General features: G+C 38.8%; 2 protein-coding genes across 3 annotated transcripts; both read left to right on the top strand.

Annotated features, from left to right (window-relative positions):
- Window positions 1-105: 105 nt before the first annotated feature.
- Window positions 106-4790, top strand: ppil6 (peptidylprolyl isomerase (cyclophilin)-like 6). The gene is made up of 9 exons (XM_086061320.1): window positions 106-269; window positions 753-832; window positions 1028-1123; window positions 1425-1604; window positions 1754-1816; window positions 2678-2825; window positions 4105-4164; window positions 4243-4378; window positions 4468-4790. The coding sequence occupies exons 1-9, from the start codon at window positions 215-217 to the stop codon at window positions 4577-4579; spliced, it is 930 nt and encodes a 309-aa protein (XP_085917446.1). The 5' UTR covers window positions 106-214; the 3' UTR covers window positions 4580-4790.
- Window positions 4791-5558: 768 nt separating this feature from the next.
- cd164 (CD164 molecule, sialomucin) lies at window positions 5559-16552 on the top strand. 2 transcript variants are annotated; one of them, XM_086061556.1, is made up of 6 exons: window positions 5559-5781; window positions 7096-7170; window positions 11597-11686; window positions 12156-12260; window positions 12630-12719; window positions 13868-16552. In XM_086061556.1, the coding sequence occupies exons 1-6, from the start codon at window positions 5709-5711 to the stop codon at window positions 14038-14040; spliced, it is 606 nt and encodes a 201-aa protein (XP_085917682.1). In that variant the 5' UTR covers window positions 5559-5708; the 3' UTR covers window positions 14041-16552. The 2 variants fall into 2 exon arrangements, with proteins under 2 accessions (XP_085917682.1, XP_085917681.1); XM_086061555.1 differs by lacking the exon at window positions 12156-12260 and having other exon boundaries at window positions 5687-5781.
- The last annotated feature ends 623 nt before the right edge of the window (window positions 16553-17175 follow it).

The raw sequence follows: 17175 nt of genomic DNA, 5'->3' as shown, positions 1-17175 counted from the left end.
GTAAACTTGACAACTAGAAGTCCATTGAACGAAGCTGGACGTTGCCATGTGCGCATTAATATGACGCCTTATTCAAGCGCTGCCTAATGCTTGTTGCCGTGGATACACGGTTATTGTTTATAGACCGGTGCTCCACTTTCCGCTGTATTTCATCAATTTTGAGGGAAAAGATTAAACTTAACTACTTTCTGAACTCTGAAATTCAAATAGCTTGATGAACAAAAAGACCACCAACTTATCATCAGAAATGGCTGCTTCACTTACAAACGGTTAGTGAAAACTGCAACGATTACATGTTGTTTTGTAGTGTTGCTGACTCTTATCTCAAATGTATGTATCTCAAATCATTCGGAACATACCAACTTCAATTTGCGCATGTATACATTTAATATAATTATTAGTACAATTAATATAATTAAAATTAAGATTAAAAACACATGAAATGAACGTATACGTAGAATATAGGCCTAAGTACAAAACATAAATATAATTGTAGGCCTAGCCTTTACTTTAGGTTATAAATCTGCCATTTACGAAGTAGTGCCAGGTAATCTTAAAACAATATTATGGCAGTGAACACAATTAAACACTAAACAACAACAATATCCATTTAAATAACACTTTCTGTTGTTTTGGCAAACAAAAAACAGACAGTAGTCCTACGGATATAACCTACAAAATTTGATGGATAAACAAAGAAAACGATTTATTACTGGGTGTTGTATGATGCTCTTTTTTTATTTATTTTTTAGGCGTGGAACCGAATTTGCTCATCAAAATAGTGGGCTTGATTAAAGAACTACATTTTCACATTGCCAAGAGCATCATTGAGGTATGCAACAGAGTGCAGAAGTTTAGGTTCACTGAACATCTAAACTGTCCATGGGTGTGAATTGCTTGTCTATACGTGTCCGGCGATGCTGGCGAATAGTCCAGGGTGTACCCGGCCTAGGCTCCAGAATATAGAAAAGTCGTTGGATGGATGATCTCACGTGATTTATTTTTTATTTATTTTTGGACCAAACAGGGACTAAAACAGAAGTTTCCTCGTGAATTTGTGGAACCAGTAATTGTTGCATTACTTGAATTTGACTGGCATGCATTTCTGGACAATCAGAAGAAGGTGAGTTGATAAAATAAACAATGGTGATGTATTTAGTATTATTTTTACCATTGGCTATAGCCAGTATAACAATGTTGCTCCTGTTTTAGTTCTTAATGTGGAAATGTGCAGTCAATCCTTTCAAGTGGGATACCGAGACATGGGTCACCCCAAAATTCTATAAAATTCTGAACCATTTGCCTTTAATCTAACAGAAAGATGTGAGATATATATATATATATATATATATTCAATTTCCCATACATCCTAAATGAACTATAAATAGAACTTTCCCACTGGCGACATCCTTGTGTGACTAAAGGAAATGCGTGGCGAAGTGTGGCAGTTCTCCAGCGGCGTCATGTGCTTTGTGGACGGACAGTTCATCGGGGACGACGTTGCTCTCGCCGCCTGGGCCAAGGACCAGTGGGCTTTCACGTGTGACGAGCCACAGGATTCCTGCGTGGACGAGTATTACCTGAAACATCTCCGCGCAACGAAGGCAAGTCTCGCATCGAACCACTGCAAACTACCATCGCAATAATAAACAGTGCAGCCTCTCGCTCAACGTCAGCCGGGATAGGCTTCACCTCAGGCCCAATCCTAATCCTAATCCTAATAAAAAAATTAACAGTTTTGTTTCCTATTCAGCACAGGTTTGTCTACATGGACATCGAGATTGGAGGAGAGCCAGTGGGGAGGTTGTTGTTTGAGGTAAATTGATGTCTTGTGGGAAAAGATATAACACATTCGACCTGGCAAATGTATGTGTGATGATGGTGCTGGGTTATGCAGAGCTTTAGGTCAAACATTTTGATCCAACAAGGGCTAAAAACTAGCAATACTGATAAATTAAATCTACCCAGAAATAGTTACCAGGTTATCGGTATAGCTGTGGTTAAAAAATAACACCAATTATACTAACAACATTTTCTAAGAAGCCACTTTACCTGGTCACAGACAGTCATGTGATCTGTTTGGCACAGTTTTAACACTGCCCAGCAAAAATTGAAGTGTTCAAATTTCAGAGTTAAATTGTTGGGAGTTGATTTTAACTCCTAAAGTGTAGAGTTAATTGGTGTTATTTTGCAGTGTTGATCACCTAGTGTTAGATTAGCTCAGAAGAGATCTAGCTAATCTCCGCCTTCACACCTATCGACGAACGGTGAAGAGAAAACACCACACTAGTGTAAAATCAACACTGACCAGTGTTGACTAGCATTAAATTTCAACTACCATCAGAGTAGTTTTAACCCCATCTCAGTGTAAAAAAAAACATTAAATATATTTAGTGTGGACCAATATATACACTTTTGAAGTGTCAAATTTAACTCTGTAGGTGTTAAATTAAATGAACACTGCCAATTTTGCTGTGTGGATGCCCTTAGGTGTAAAATGTGAATTGGTGTCCTTGGGAATAGCGTCGCCATGGTAACTGGGAATTCCAAGGTGTACCCCATCTCTTGCCCAAATACTCTAATGCAGACAAGTGCTATAGAAAAGGAATGGAAATGCATCCTTGAAGCAATTGCAGCTGAGTAATGTGCTTCACCGCTCGTCTTCTCTGTCACGCAGCTCTTATCGGACGTTTGTCCAAAGACGTCATGGAACTTTGAGGCTCTGTGCACAGGGGAGCGGGGCCAGTCGACCGGCGGCTACCCGCTCTGCTACAAGGGCTCGCTGTTTCATCGGGTGGTGCCCAACGGCTGGGTGCAAGGCGGAGGTACGCCACAGCCCACGCACGTCAGACCACTAGGGTATTAGCATTTGAAATGCACATAAAGTAATGCAGGAAATTAAAAGTGCAGTCCTTAAAGGAAAAATCAAGTCAAAAAATGTGCTTTACAATACTGTAGTATGTTCTGATTAGTATTGCATTGTCGAATATGAATTAAGCAGAACAATCCACACGTTTCTATTCTATCCATCTCAGGGGGCGACCATTTTGTCCCTTGACATCGACTGAAAATGACATCACAGTACCTAATGCTGCATTCGGGGAAAATGGGAAGTCGGACTTTTCCGACTTCATACCAGGAATTGTGCATGGGAACGCCCCTTTGAACTTGGAGAAAAAAGAACCCCAATTTCACCGACCGGCTTTAATCTGAGTCAGACCATAACGTAACGCAAAACATAATTTACAAGATTTTAAACAGGTATTTATTGATACTTTTGTTATTTTACATAAACTCACATAACACAACGTGATTTGGAATGACTATGTTAACCAGAATAACAAACAATTTATCTGGATCAGCCATCTTTGTTGTTTACATTTGCCTTGAGCGCTTTGAGGTCGGAACTGGGACAGTCTGATTTCCCACCTTCCTCGAATGCAGCATTAGGGCACAGGTAATGGCCAATCACGGCTCACATGCTTTCTGGGTTTGGTCATGTGATGTTTGCAAGCTGAGCCATAATAGTTACATTTGATAATTAATTTTAAAATGTATATTAAAAAAAATTATACAAATAAACCTTTAGATAATTTTGCAACCACTTAAAAAAAACCACAACTTTTTTCGTTTATTTAATAAATTTTAATGCCCCGCGGGGACATTTTTAATTGGAGCTGTTAGCTCATCGCCTTGGAAAATGGATTGTTAAATTTGGCAAAGTATTGCCCCTTTGAGCAGCTCCAGCTATAAACTCAAGGTTAACTGATATTTTTTGTCGGCCTGTTCCCAAAACAACCGTTATCTGGACTTTCTCCTTTAACAGATGCTACGGGACGCTCTCTTTCACCTCTCGCCTCCATCCACAAATATGCAAACACAACCTTAATCCAACATCTTCTGCTGGCCGCTGCTGATATATATATATATATATATATATATATATATATATATATATATATATATATATATATATATATATATATATATATATATATATATATATATATATATATATATATATATATATTTTTTTTTTATACATCTTACATAAGAATATTCCATTAAAATGATGTTGTTGCAAGTTTTTACTATTCTTTGCAGATATTACTCCAGAAAGGAAAGGAAATGGAGGCGAGTCCATCTATGGCGCAACATTTGACGGTACAGCAGTGAGCGGATGAATGACATCCGCAGTGTTGCTTAACTGAAACGTCTCTCTCTCTTTATCTCTGCCTTCAGACGAGAGCTTCGCTCTTTCTCACAACAAGCGAGGCACTCTAGGAATGGCCAACAAGGGTCCCCACAGCAATGGCTCCCAGTTCTACATCACCCTGCAACCAACACGGTGGATGGATTTGACTTATGTTGCGTTTGGGTCAGTATGCCTGACTAAACATTCAGCTTTTAAACTCAAACCTTTGCATATTACAATTTGATAAACCATATATTTTTTGTTTATTTTAGTCAAGTGGTGGAGGGTGTCGACGTCCTCAAGAGGATAGAAGAGTCCCCGATCACCAATCAAAGACCCAAGAAGGAATGTACAGTTGTAAACTGTGGTGTATTTAAACTATAACTCATAAAAAAAACACATGACATGCATTTATATACATGACCTAATAAACTGTATTGTTCTTAATATCATTAATACAATTTGGGCGGCGATAGCTTATCTGTAGGGAAGTCCTAGTTCAAGTCCTGTGAGTTGCTGACGACTAGACCACTATGCTGCCCCCATTAGGTTTCATACACAGGAAAAAGGGCACCTTTATGAATGATTTAAAGTGTACCTGTTACATGAGAAATGTTTACCATACTGTATATAATAAAACTACCCTGTACATAATGCGTTGTGTTAGCTTTTTGTCGGTTTTTGGCATTTTTTTCCAATGGATTTTTGTCTCTTGTTTTCCTCCAAATTGGTTTTGTTGTGTGGCTATGAGGTGATGCATCATTTTCCAAAAAATGGTTAATCCTAATAAACACAATCGAGCATCATTCATTCAAACAGACAGATAATGAATTTATTTTGTGTCAGAAATTATTATTATTTTTGCAATAAGGAGGTGCGATCGCCATTGCATGCCCCACTTCTGACAGCATTGCTAAAAAAAAATTTTTTTACAATAGCCTATTTATTTTATAGCTCACTAGCTGCTCATGGTGATAATCTCAGAATATTAATATATATATAAATATATATATTGAGAGGCTTCTGTGTAACCCTCACACGTGTAAATTTTTTGAAAACTTCTATCCGAACTTTATACGGCTTTGTATCATCGGTCACACCTCTGATGGATTGTTTTTCCTTGGGTGCTGTGTTTCGCTTCAACAAAACTCCACCTCTTAATTTGTCCGAAAATGAATATTTCTGAATTACAAACATATCTTTGTCCATCTTTCTAAATTTCCCCTGCTGTAAAATTATGTGACGCGACCCAAATAAATGTTGGGAAAGACCGAGCAAATTCCGGGAAGCTGCAGTGGTTGACGTTGCAATATTCCCCCTACCCCTCCCCCCACCCACCCCCAAAGTAGAAAGGTGTCACATGGCCTGTCAAGTAGGAAGTGTCTAGTTTAGCGAGCGAAGCCTCAGCCTCAGCCTCGAGCACAAGACCGGAGACGACGTGCCCGAGACAAATCATCGCCGTCCCATTCTCGATACGTATCCTGCCACCGCTTGAATTTGTCGACCCGCAACCATGAACGCGAAGGTGTTTTTCGTTGCCGCGGCAGTCCTGGCTTTCATTGGCGCGTGTGTCGCGTCAGACTCAGGTAAGTTCACCAGACGCTCGCTCTTTGCCAATGCTAACGGCTAGCCGACTAGCCTCGAGCGACTCGACGCGCACCCGCGAGCGCGTCACGTACACGACCGAGAAAATGGCACTTGAACGCAAACGGCAGGAGGGATAATAGTTTAATTGATATGTAAGACGACGCCACTCATAATCCCCTCGGGTGTTGCGTATTACAAATGAGCCTGTTGGCGACGAGCCAGTTTTATTTCCACGCTAATCGGTGAAAAATCTAACCGACCGTTACCATGTCAAAAGCGAATTAAATTGAACCGAATTACTGCATTTTAACCAATAAACGAAGGCGTTCAAAGGTCACGTATGTGCAAGGTGAGCAATAAAAGCCTGTTTCCATATATATTTTTCTACCTTCTTTTCCCCCCCGTATATACTCTTAAAAAATTCTAGATCTTTTTTTCCCATGAAGGTAGTATGTTTACAAACAAACATTTAAATTTGTGCCAATTTCAATTAACTGATTCCATTAGAAAAGGCTTGAGAAAACTCCTTAAAAATGACACCGTCCAAAAATATTTAGATTTCTTGAGCAATAAGAAATTCTCCCCCACTTTTATTTTTTTTTAAATTAAGCGGTTGTTAGTTCAAGAGCCTTTTGTGTCCTTGTAAGTTTTTTTTTTTTTGACAGTAAGCTACTTATCAAGACTTTTTTTTGCAGTAAATATATCATTCCCATCTCAAGATGTTTGAGTAATATGAGGCATAATTTGACCTTTGGAGCCATTCCAAGGTGTATTTAATAATTACTTGTATTCATTCTTTCATGGGTGGGTCACATAAAAAAAAAAATATATATATATATATATATATTAAAGTCATCTTATATTTAAATAGCATCACATCGTCTCAAGTGGTCCTTGTGCCTTGAAGTTTTATTATTTTCAGGATCCCAAGGAAGTTCCTACTACAGTCATTGAAAAGTGAGGATTTTTAAACTTAGACAGTTTCTTCACATACTAATTATTGTATGGATGGAAACTTGAAGCTTGCCGAGAAGTTTTAACACCCACACTTTTCCAGGTAAAAGGGTTCAACACCCACACTTTTTCTGCGGTTATTGCACAAATGCATTTTGTATTGCAATGAGCGATACCAGGCATGGAGTGACTAAACAAAAAGATACAGTGTATTGATTCGTCTTAGTTTGAAAACGCTCATACCGTCAGAACAAAGTAAGGCCACAAGTCAGCAAAAATAAGCAAAACAAACATTAAACAATACTAATTAAAAAAAACATCTCCAAATATTTTTTTTAATCAAATTAATACGTTTGCAGAAGATGGATGCTCCGCCCTCCACTGTACTGATTGCGCTGCCACAGAGGGCTGCCAGTGGCTGAACTGCACATCATGTGAGTATCTGTCTGTCCCTAAATGTGCGTATGTGTGTCAGGTATGTGTGGCGAGAGGGCCACAGGTCGGTCTTTGTGAGGCCCGAATTGTCTACTAGGACTCCTGATTCCTGAGAATGGAGGGAATGTATGGAAGCGCCGCTGATGTCATGCTGCACGGTCAATTTCGTGGCAACAAAAACAGCAGCAGCAGCAGCAGCATGAATGCAATAGCCCTATTTCACTGTTATTGTATCGTGATCACACATTGAGGGTTAACAGCAGTAGATGCTACAGGATGACTGGTTTCCTTTTAAATGCTTTACACTGCGTCATATGTTTACGACAGTTCTGTATCTACAGTGGTGACTTAAGCAGAATGTGTACATGTAGAAAGATGCGATGGCTTCACTCGTCTACTCTAGAGTTTCTCCATTTTTTTATTTTTTTTTAAGTGACCAATATAAATCTGCTTAGGTGGACTAAGTTGGTTTTGATTTTGCAATAGGCACATAACACAGAAAAACAGCCTGTGTTATGTTAGGGTAGACCAGTGTCTGTAAAAGCGTTTACAGGCTCTTTAGCTGCAACTAAGGTCACATTTTATGGACGATGTTGGATTTGATCAACACATACTCATATTTTGACTACTTGAATGACTCTACTTACGAACAAGAGGTTAAAGTGGCAGAGGCCGAATGTGTGGTTGCGCCTGATGCTAGTAAATCTGCTAGAACACATGCAGGAGAGGAAACAGATTTGTGGCAGGAAACCTGTCTTATCTTCACACAGCGGACCAGTGAATAAGGAAAACAAAAAAAAGGCATTAGTTACAGGAAAGCGTGTTTGCAAATGAGTGGCTGATCCTGACTGACTTAAGGTCACACTTGACTCGAGCACGGGCAGGGATCTCTTTGAGGAGTCGACCGGTTTGTTGAGTCAACCGAATATCAAGCTTTGATTCTGAAACTGGTCTGACTACCTTGCAGTGTGATCTCAAATGGTTTAGTTTTTCTTTTAATTATAAAAAGCTTGCCACGTTCTTCTTATGTTGCGGCTGAACAGAACAGCAAAGACAAAATGTAAATGAACAAAAATCCCAATAATCAAAATGAATATAGAGTTTAAAAGGCATGTTGCATTTGCAAGCTGTCACTTAAAATGTTTTTTTCTTTTAAAGAGGTGCCTTGAGATAAAAGTTTAATTTGCTTCCGTGACCACACTCATAACTGAAAATATTCTTCCCTCAAATAATCTTTTACATTAAATTGAATGGGAATGTCATTAATCCGTTCCAGCCTCCCCACAAAAATGACAAAAAATAATAATAGTAATGTGTATATTAATGAGAAAAAAATCGTACTCCATAATACTGTATTTTATAAAAACATACAATAATGACATAATATAATTAAAAATAATTGATCCCTTACATACCCTTCAGGTCAAATTTCACCCTTTTGGATTGTGACAGCAATCAGAATACCCTGAATTGTCTATGCTCTCATCACATTTGCACAGTCCTTTAACATAGCACGTGTACCTGAGAAACAAACAAAGTAAAGGTTAATGTTTTGTCAGTTTGACCCTGAAATTGATTAATTCATTTTACATTGTAGACCAATGAGCTCCAAAAGAGGTTACAATGTTCAACTAAATAATACAAGACTACAATGCATGTCAATTTTGGCCTCTTTGGAAGTCAGCAGAAACGTAGCAATGAATGTTTTTGCTTCAGGTTTTGACAATCCACAACAAGCCGATCCGACAGTACAACACAGCATATTGACAGATGTAACAATGCTGACTCACAAAGCCTTTTTCCGGGTCAAGAATAGATGACTTATTTGTTTTGAACTCAGCAAATACTGACCGTGCCGAGTCAGTCGAGATTAAACACACAGCAGAGGCAAGCTAACACCTTCTGAATAATCATTACTCCATTTAGCTCATGGTTTATGGTTCTATGTGAAAAAGCCTTTGGCATCAGAAGTGAATTTATTATGCCTGTAGGCCAAGCTCAGCTTTGCTTTTAGCCTATGACAAAACACCACTGCTATGATTGTAGAGAATTTTTTTTTGTGTCTGGGCCAAGCCATATGAGACCTCATTCTATAGTTTGTATATAACGAATGTCACCCAGCTTGCAAATATCTGAGAGCTGGCCCTACCTTTCACATATGCCTGTTAGATAGCAGCCCTACCAAACTCCACCCCACAATTGTACTTATTACCGTGCCAAGTCCTCCAAAAGGTGTCAAAAATACTTAACCAACATGTGACAAAATTCTTTAGACTGTAACATAACTAACCCACGACAGGCAATTCGGTCTAAAAAAAAAGCAACAAGTTGTTTTTATGTTCATATTGTATGTCGGCACGATGCATCATAAACCGGATCTGGCAGACGAGCGTTAATTTGAGCTGTTGTTCCTTTGCCTAGCTCTGCAAGGTGTGGTTCAGCAGATCGTTTTCCCTCTGGGAATGTTGTTTTTATTTTTCATTACTGGATGGAGTTTTGACCCACAATGTGGAAAAATCTTAATTATCTGAAGCATGTACCTCTGTTTCGTGAGCAAGCGGTGCCAATCTTTGCGAGAGAATGGCTCGAAAGATTGGTTCCGCTCTGGAATGGGTCATGATGCGCTTGATTTTCAAAACAGTGATTGATTTGCAACCCCAAATTTCTGAAAATCTGCTTCTAGCTTCTTGGGGGTTAGCTCCAAAATGGATTATAATTGGGGACAAATGTTTTTTTTTTTTTTTTTGAAGGGGGCTTGAGGTTGATGCAAATGTGTGCACAAATCTTAAGCATGAAAATTTAAAATTTTTCAACACTGCCTCGTGATCCAGCTGTGGTTAGTTTTGTGAGATACGTCTTCAAAAATCAGTTTCGCTCTTTACTTTTCAAAACCAGGATTGATTTGTGACCGTTAGGCATGGGTCGATATAAGATACTGACTGAAGGATAATGGAGAGTAAAACATTTGTGGTATCAAAATTACAGCTACAGCAAAATAAAAGTTTTTCCCTACATTGAACACTATTTTATTTTTCAACAAAAAGTAGAATATTTGGTACATTAACAAACGTGTACCATGTTAAGCTCATGGAGTACAAATGTTGTCCTTGGGGCTCACTAGTGCCTGCTGGTACTTTTTATTTTTTATATTTTTTAAATAGGACAATGAGCACAAAAGACTGGCCCCAATTAACTTCAAGGAGGCGGCTCATTTACTCTACTTAACACACAATCAAAACAGGAATCAGTGGAGCTGATTTTTGTAAATTGGCATTGTTTAAAAAAAAAAAAAAAACGGGTGGCTTCAGCCTCTCTTGTAATCTTGGTGTCGCTGTAATTTATGGGCATTCATCTTCTGGTGGGAGAAATTAGTTAAGAAATATTATAGGACACACTGTATATGAATTAAATAGTCCTCTAACACAACATGATAATAAAACAAAACCCTATTCATGATTCAGGTTTATTGCATAGATTTTCTAGTCTTGAGAAAAAAACATTTTGAAAAATAATTGTAGGTTAGGGTTAATCAGGTGCTTTGAATCAAATATGACAACAAACATGATTAGTCTAAATTTATTGATGAATGGCGTCCTTTTAACAGGCTATAAGTGCAGAAAACGGCGTGGAAAGAATCCAGTCACAAGATGAGATGATCAGTCATGACTCACTGTGTGTCAACCAATCACAAGATTTGCACCAACGAAATGCAACGATAATCTATATGGGTTAACCCAGATATGTGTATCGTGTCTGTCGAGAACAGCAGAGGTTTGGAGAGTTGACCTGCTGAACAAAAAACAAAAAAAAGATAATGTTGTGGCGGGGGTCGGGAGACTTCCTGTTATCCAGGGCAGGAAACATTCGTGGTGGGGCAAAGTCCTGTGTCGTGGTTAATTAGTAATTGGGTTGGATTATGCACTCACCTACAAATGTATTGAAAAACTGAGGCACAGTTCTTTATTTTTGCTATAGGATCTAAAATATGTTTTTATTTCCAGTTATTTATTTCTGGACCTTTTTTATATACCAATTTCGTTTCAAGGGATGCGAAGAGAAAGTATTGGGACATATGACTGTATTGTTGAGCAAGGTGTGTCCCTATTCAACGACTATTCAAACAATATAAAGCTCTGTTTCAGATTTGGATTTTGACGACTCAATTTCCGGTGCTTACACACTTGGTTTAACGCAAGTGTGTCCAATTTAGGCACTGGTTGCTAAGCAACCAAACAGCAAGTAGCCTGTTGTTGACTATTCCTGCTGGGAAGTTGTACTTCTTTTAGATGACAAACTCGTTAGGTCACACCCATTTAGTAGCCCACATATTGTACTCTACTTTTGTCTCAGTTGCTTTCAGCCATTGTTTACTGGCCATCCAAATAAACATACATTGAAGACATGAATTTGTCTTGTGTACTTCAGCACCCGTCACCAAGGACCAAGCACCCTCTTGCTTCAACGTGAGTCTCCTGGATGTAAACGCCACCACCTGTAGCAACGCCAGCTGCTCTGGTAGGTCTCCCAACATTACATAGCAAGGACCTCATAAGTCACATGTAACAATGAATAAAATATATTGCATGTTTTGTTCACGTTGGCGGAACTAAAGCATGTATCCTTTAAGCCGATGTTTTGCTATGATATAGTCACTTATCAACCGTGACGCATTTCTGAATGCTGAAATCAGATTTTACAGTCTCCTTGCGTTTAATTGTGCAACAGATGCGCTTCCCATTGTTCATTGTCGACTGGACTAAAGTCACATGAGTTACTTTTTTTCTTTAAATGTGTCAGCTCTTTGGCCTCGCTGCCTTCTTTTGTCTCTAACGGTGTGTGTGTGCTTTTTTTTTTTTTTTTTTAACTTGAACTGACAAATGTGGGAGTGTTTTTCAATGTCTGGTTTCCGTGGTGTCTGGCTTTGTCTGTTAAAAAAAAAAAAAAAAAAAAAAAACTCTTTTCCCGGTGATGGTTCCCCGTCCAGCTGATCTGAGCTCAACCACCCTGATTCCCACAACCCCTGCCACTGCAAACACCTCCACCCCTGTTGTCAGTACCTCTTACAGCAGCACCCCTGAACCCACCTCAGGTAACCCTCGCTACCCCTCCTCCAGCTGCTTAGTTCGTGCACCCTATACCATGCTTCTAATTATTTTTGACTGCAGCCTTGCTTAATTCAGAGTCACGCATTACGGTAACTAGTGCAGAACGACAGGTGCACAACTTCCTGTTTTTCAAGGCTTTTTGAGGTATGAGTGACCAGATTAAACCCAATACAGTAGAACCTTGATAGTCCAGCGCACCTGGGCTCGTACAATTTGGAGTTCAGCGTAACAAATGTTGTCATGCCAAATTAACTTGTGCCACACTTTGGTTGTCTTTATCCTTTTATTGATGATTAGTGCTTGAAAAATATTGAATGGTGCCACGCCTAACTGTCACTGTGACCCACCTGCAGCCAATTCAACCAATATTACTACCACTGCTGTGCCTACAACTGGTCACAACAACACCTCGGTTGCACCCACAACCGCATCCACAAATTCAAGTAAGTGGCTCACGTGAATCAGTAACTTGCAATATATTATTTTCCCACAATATTTTGACAGAGATACGATCACATTATGGCACTTATGAATCATGCGCCATACTGTTTGTAAACTAATTAGGGACAACTTAGAGGAGGAACATTACACATGCACGCATCTGCAAAAATAAATATTTATTTTCAATCTTCACCCAGAAGTTGTACAAAAAATATTTAAATGGTAGTCATTTAAAGAAAAAGGGGGGAAAAGTCGGTTAAAAGAGAATTGTTTGAAAAAAGAAAATAAGTATAATAAAATGCATTTTTCAATTTAATAAAAATACAAACGTAATTCTGGATTGTAACATTTTATCAAGATAAAATGTGTATTTTTTGTGTGATCATTTTTCAGATGTAGTGTTAAAAAGAAACAACAATAATTTGTTAGATGTAATATATATATTTTTTTATATATATATATTTAAGAAAAAAATATTTTCTGTAATATATATATATATTTTTATATATATATATTTAAGAAATTTTTTTTTTCTTAAGATGAAATTTGGGACTTAGGGATGAGTCAGATTCCCCATAAAATCGCCTTTTGACATAAACAAGGTTAAGTATTTTTATTTAGATTTTTGAGTCTTATTTTAGTAAAATATTTCAAGAAAATTGTTGCAATACTTCGAATGTAATAATATTTTTTTAAGCTACGTCCCGCAGCTTCTCTGTCAATACCTGGCCATATAGTTAGGAATGATTACACCTTTGTACAATCAACAGAGGAAATTTTTTTTTTTTTTAATTTAATGAATATTGGAACCCGACCGAAATTGATTTTAAAATTAATTAATTAATGTTTTAATCTTTTTCTTTTTTTAGGCTGATGCCGATTCTGGTACTTTTTCTGTTTTTAAATACCTTTATACTTATTATTGGGATGAATGTTTGAATTGATGTTTTGAATGTATTTTTCCTCTGTTCTTTTGTGTTTATAAAAAAAAATCTGCCAAAAAAGACCATTTATGACCATTTTAAAGGCAAGTATATCAGTTGAATAATCTGCCAGGCCCTAATAAATATGCCCCCCAGTACTTTAGTTGTATTCTCCTAGACTGTAAAAAAACCCAACTCATTTATTTGATTGATGTCACCTCCTCCAGGCGGGTCCACGACAAGCGTCCCAGTGACATCCACTCCGGCCCCTCACAGGAGCTCCACCTTCGACGCCGCCAGCTTCATTGGCGGTATCGTGCTGGTGCTGGGACTTCAGGCGGTCATCTTCTTCCTCTACAAGTTCTGCAAGTCCAAGGACCGCAACTACCACACCCTTTGAGGCCGCGCCGCGCCGCGATCAGGTCCACACCTCTCAGAATACTCCCCATCAACCAAAACACTCCCGTCCGCCTCCCTGGATAACTCCAACAGTGTTTCCCAGCTTGTTCCTCTTGCGCGTTTTTAAAAAGAGTTATTCCTCCAAATTGATGTTATTAAAAAGCCTCCTCATAGAAATGAGTCGGTCGTTTGCGAAAAAGGAAACACTGTTGAAGTTGTTTAATGTGACAACTGCAAAAGTTCAGTTCAGCTTTTAGCGCGTTCAATCGTTTGTCTGTCCCCTCTCCCTAAAACCGTTTTATCTTGTATATGGTGGTCATAGTTTATATATAAGAGGTTAAGATTATTCCCGCTGCTGTTAGCAAGCCATTTGTCGGGCGGGTGGCTCGATTTTTTTGTTGTTGTTGTCGTCTTGCTGGTCAAAGATCACCGGTTGAAAACCAGTTGTAAAGATTACAACGGCCCTAAAAGGGGCAGTTAGATGCAATAAAAACATCGTCCATCGCCTGTCCGTCGTCACCTTAGATCCCACCAGCTGTCCGGTTGCAGGGGTGGTCTTCAAAATTGAAAGATTGTACAGTATTTTTAGGAATGTAGAGAAATTAGTTTAATGAAGAGTTGAAAGCAAGCGGCGTGCACTTTTCCATAATACAGTAGGTGTCAAGTGCCTTTAAATGTCCGGTGTGGTTTGACGAAGAAACTTTGAGGGAAAGATGATGATGATGATGATGATGATGATGATGATTGTATTTCTACCTGCTGGAGTGCAATGACGTGTACCCCAGCTGGACAGAAGAGCCTTAGTTAGCCATGGAAAGACAATAGAAGCCTCGGCTTATTATTGGTCATATTGAACACCTTCCCACTCCCATTCAAAGTAGATAGCAAAGTTCATGTGTTGTCTTAATGACGCGACACTCCCGGCAATCGGCGAGTAGCTTTAGTTTATATTTGGAGGTTTATAGTTGAGAAAAATGTTTATAAATGAGAAATCCGGTTGGCTGTGTGCTGCTATGTGTGATTTTTTGTTTGCCGTCATTGAGTCGTCTTCGTTTTTGTTAGGTTTTCGTGAAGTTCAGGGAAGTCTTAATGAAGGATCGATCTGCTTTTTTTTTCTTTGCTTTTTTTGGTGTGTGCTTTACACAACTCGTCGCAGAAGGTTATGGTGGTGTTTACTGTTTAGTTGTTTTTATTGCATGCTGGATGCTTCTTTCCTCTTGATGTTACAATTAAGGCCAAATTGCTACTTTGGATTTTTTTCCACACTGAAAATGAAAAACCACTTAAGTCATGAAGAGAATGCCTTGAAAACCGTGAGCCATCGACGCCAAATTCCTCCGTTTTGGAATGGAACTTCAGCATTGCACTGACGAGCTTTGTTTGTACTGAAACCAAATCAAACGCTTGTGTGTTATGAGGCCATGCAGTATCGAATATAAACTCGCTACAGCCCAAAGACGCACAGTGAGTTATTTTTTCTTTTTCTTTTTTTTGCCTGAGCCACATCATATTTTCGTCCACGTTTCCAGAAATACTTCGAGTGTTAAGCATCCGCCAATGCTGCTGCATCATCGGGCCTGAATTCCTTAAAGATGAGCGTCACATGCTAACATTGTTGCTGCACCCAAACACATGTTCATTGTGTCGCCTGCTTCTTACTCATTTGCCAGCACATCTTCAGGAAAAGTGCCTTATTCAGTTCAAAAGTTGTAGGAGTGCAAAAATAACCCATAGTTGTTCATATAAATGGTTAGCAACACTCTGACCAGTTTAGTTTTTTTTCTTTTCTTGCTTCTCAGTCGTGGTTTGTTGTCACGCCGAGCCTTAAATTCAAAATCATTTTGTGTAAAGTTTTTGAACATGCGTCTCATTTTGGCAATGGCAGTCGCTCTCTATGTCCCGATTTAAAGCCTCGTTTTCCACTAGGCGGTACAGTTTGGATCATTTTTAAGATGGTATGATTCAGAGATGCTGCTTTGAATCACTCGGCTGCTCTTTTTTGGCTTTATTCCCATACAACGCCATTGGAACATGGGAGAATGCGGACCATTCTGTTCAATAACCAAACAGCAACGTACGAGGATATCAAACCATATTGACACATTGAAAAAATAATAATAATCATAGCCCAATAAAATGTACTAAACTGTACCACATGGTGGAAAGAAGGCTTTTAACAAGTCACCGGATGACTTTTCAAGCCGGCCAGTATGTTTTAAATCTTTCACTATTATAAGTGTTTATTTCCAATGTGTTAAAAAAACGAACCTATAGCGTTCCCTGCATGGCCCAATGGGCTGCTTGCCACATTGCTACACATTGTGCCATTCATTTGTTGTGTTGCCTTCTCGAGACATAATCCCATCATCTTCTTGGTACGATTCCAATGGCTATGTACCAAAAAAAAAAATATTGTTTCCCCATCCCCCCCTCTCTCTCACTGTCTCTCCATGTGTTTGCATTGTTTTTCAAATGTTGCAGCCTGTTGACCCAATAAAGTTTGTTCAAATAATTGTCTTTGTTTGACTTGGAATATAGATGATAAATGTCTGATCTTGTTTTAGTTCTAACACAGAAATTTTAGGGCAGTTTCCTGGTGTCATGTTAATGCTTGTGAATGTTACGGCAGCTTTTTTTCTCTGGTAATAGTGCAGAACAAACAAACCACCAAATTATTTAGAAGTGAGAAGTGGTTCTCAATTGTAGCACCATGCTTCGTCTGTTTTTTTTTTTGTTTTTTTTTTTTTAAAGCTTCCCCCTCAATAGTACAGTTAAAAATGGTTAAGTACGTTCACATTTCCTGCCAGCACTGTCATAACATTGACAATGTACTTGAATATAGGAAGAAAAAATAAAAACCTAAAATGATTCAATAGGGTAGATCCCACGGACTTTAGACTTCCGGGTTTCACACAACAGCGTCATTTCCGGCCACTGATGGCAGCGTTCCAACACTCGTACCCCCACTCCTCCTGCGTCTCAACTCCCTGACATGCTTCCGACAACTGAGACAGGCACACTACACACTCGCAAAAGTTAACAATTGTATCTAGATGTTTGAAAATAATTCTAAAAGCTAAAATGCTATGTTGTTTTTTTGACTCACCCACATACAAACACGGCCTCCCAGGCGGGG

The sequence above is a fragment of the Leptonotus elevatus genome, chromosome 18 (assembly GCF_054856555.1).
Source record: "Leptonotus elevatus isolate MCC_2025b chromosome 18, RoL_Lele_1.0, whole genome shotgun sequence".
NCBI lineage: Eukaryota > Metazoa > Chordata > Actinopteri > Syngnathiformes > Syngnathidae > Leptonotus > Leptonotus elevatus.
This window is presented reverse-complemented; position numbering and strand designations above follow the sequence as displayed.

What these genes read in the sequence shown, in the direction of transcription:
- ppil6 (XM_086061320.1), top strand. Translation starts at nt 215, where the DNA reads ATGAACAAAAAGACCACCAACTTATCATCAGAAATGGCTGCTTCACTT. An exon ending in TTGCCAAGAGCATCATTGAG is followed by an intron (nt 833 to 1,027) that starts GTATGCAACAGA and finishes TGGACCAAACAG; the next exon opens with GGACTAAAACAGAAGTTTCC. An exon ending in TTGACTTATGTTGCGTTTGG is followed by an intron (nt 4,379 to 4,467) that starts GTCAGTATGCCT and finishes TGTTTATTTTAG; the next exon opens with TCAAGTGGTGGAGGGTGTCG.
- cd164 (XM_086061556.1), top strand. Translation starts at nt 5,709, where the DNA reads ATGAACGCGAAGGTGTTTTTCGTTGCCGCGGCAGTCCTGGCTTTCATT. An exon ending in GTGGCTGAACTGCACATCAT is followed by an intron (nt 7,171 to 11,596) that starts GTGAGTATCTGT and finishes TGTGTACTTCAG; the next exon opens with CACCCGTCACCAAGGACCAA. An exon ending in CACCCCTGAACCCACCTCAG is followed by an intron (nt 12,261 to 12,629) that starts GTAACCCTCGCT and finishes ACCCACCTGCAG; the next exon opens with CCAATTCAACCAATATTACT.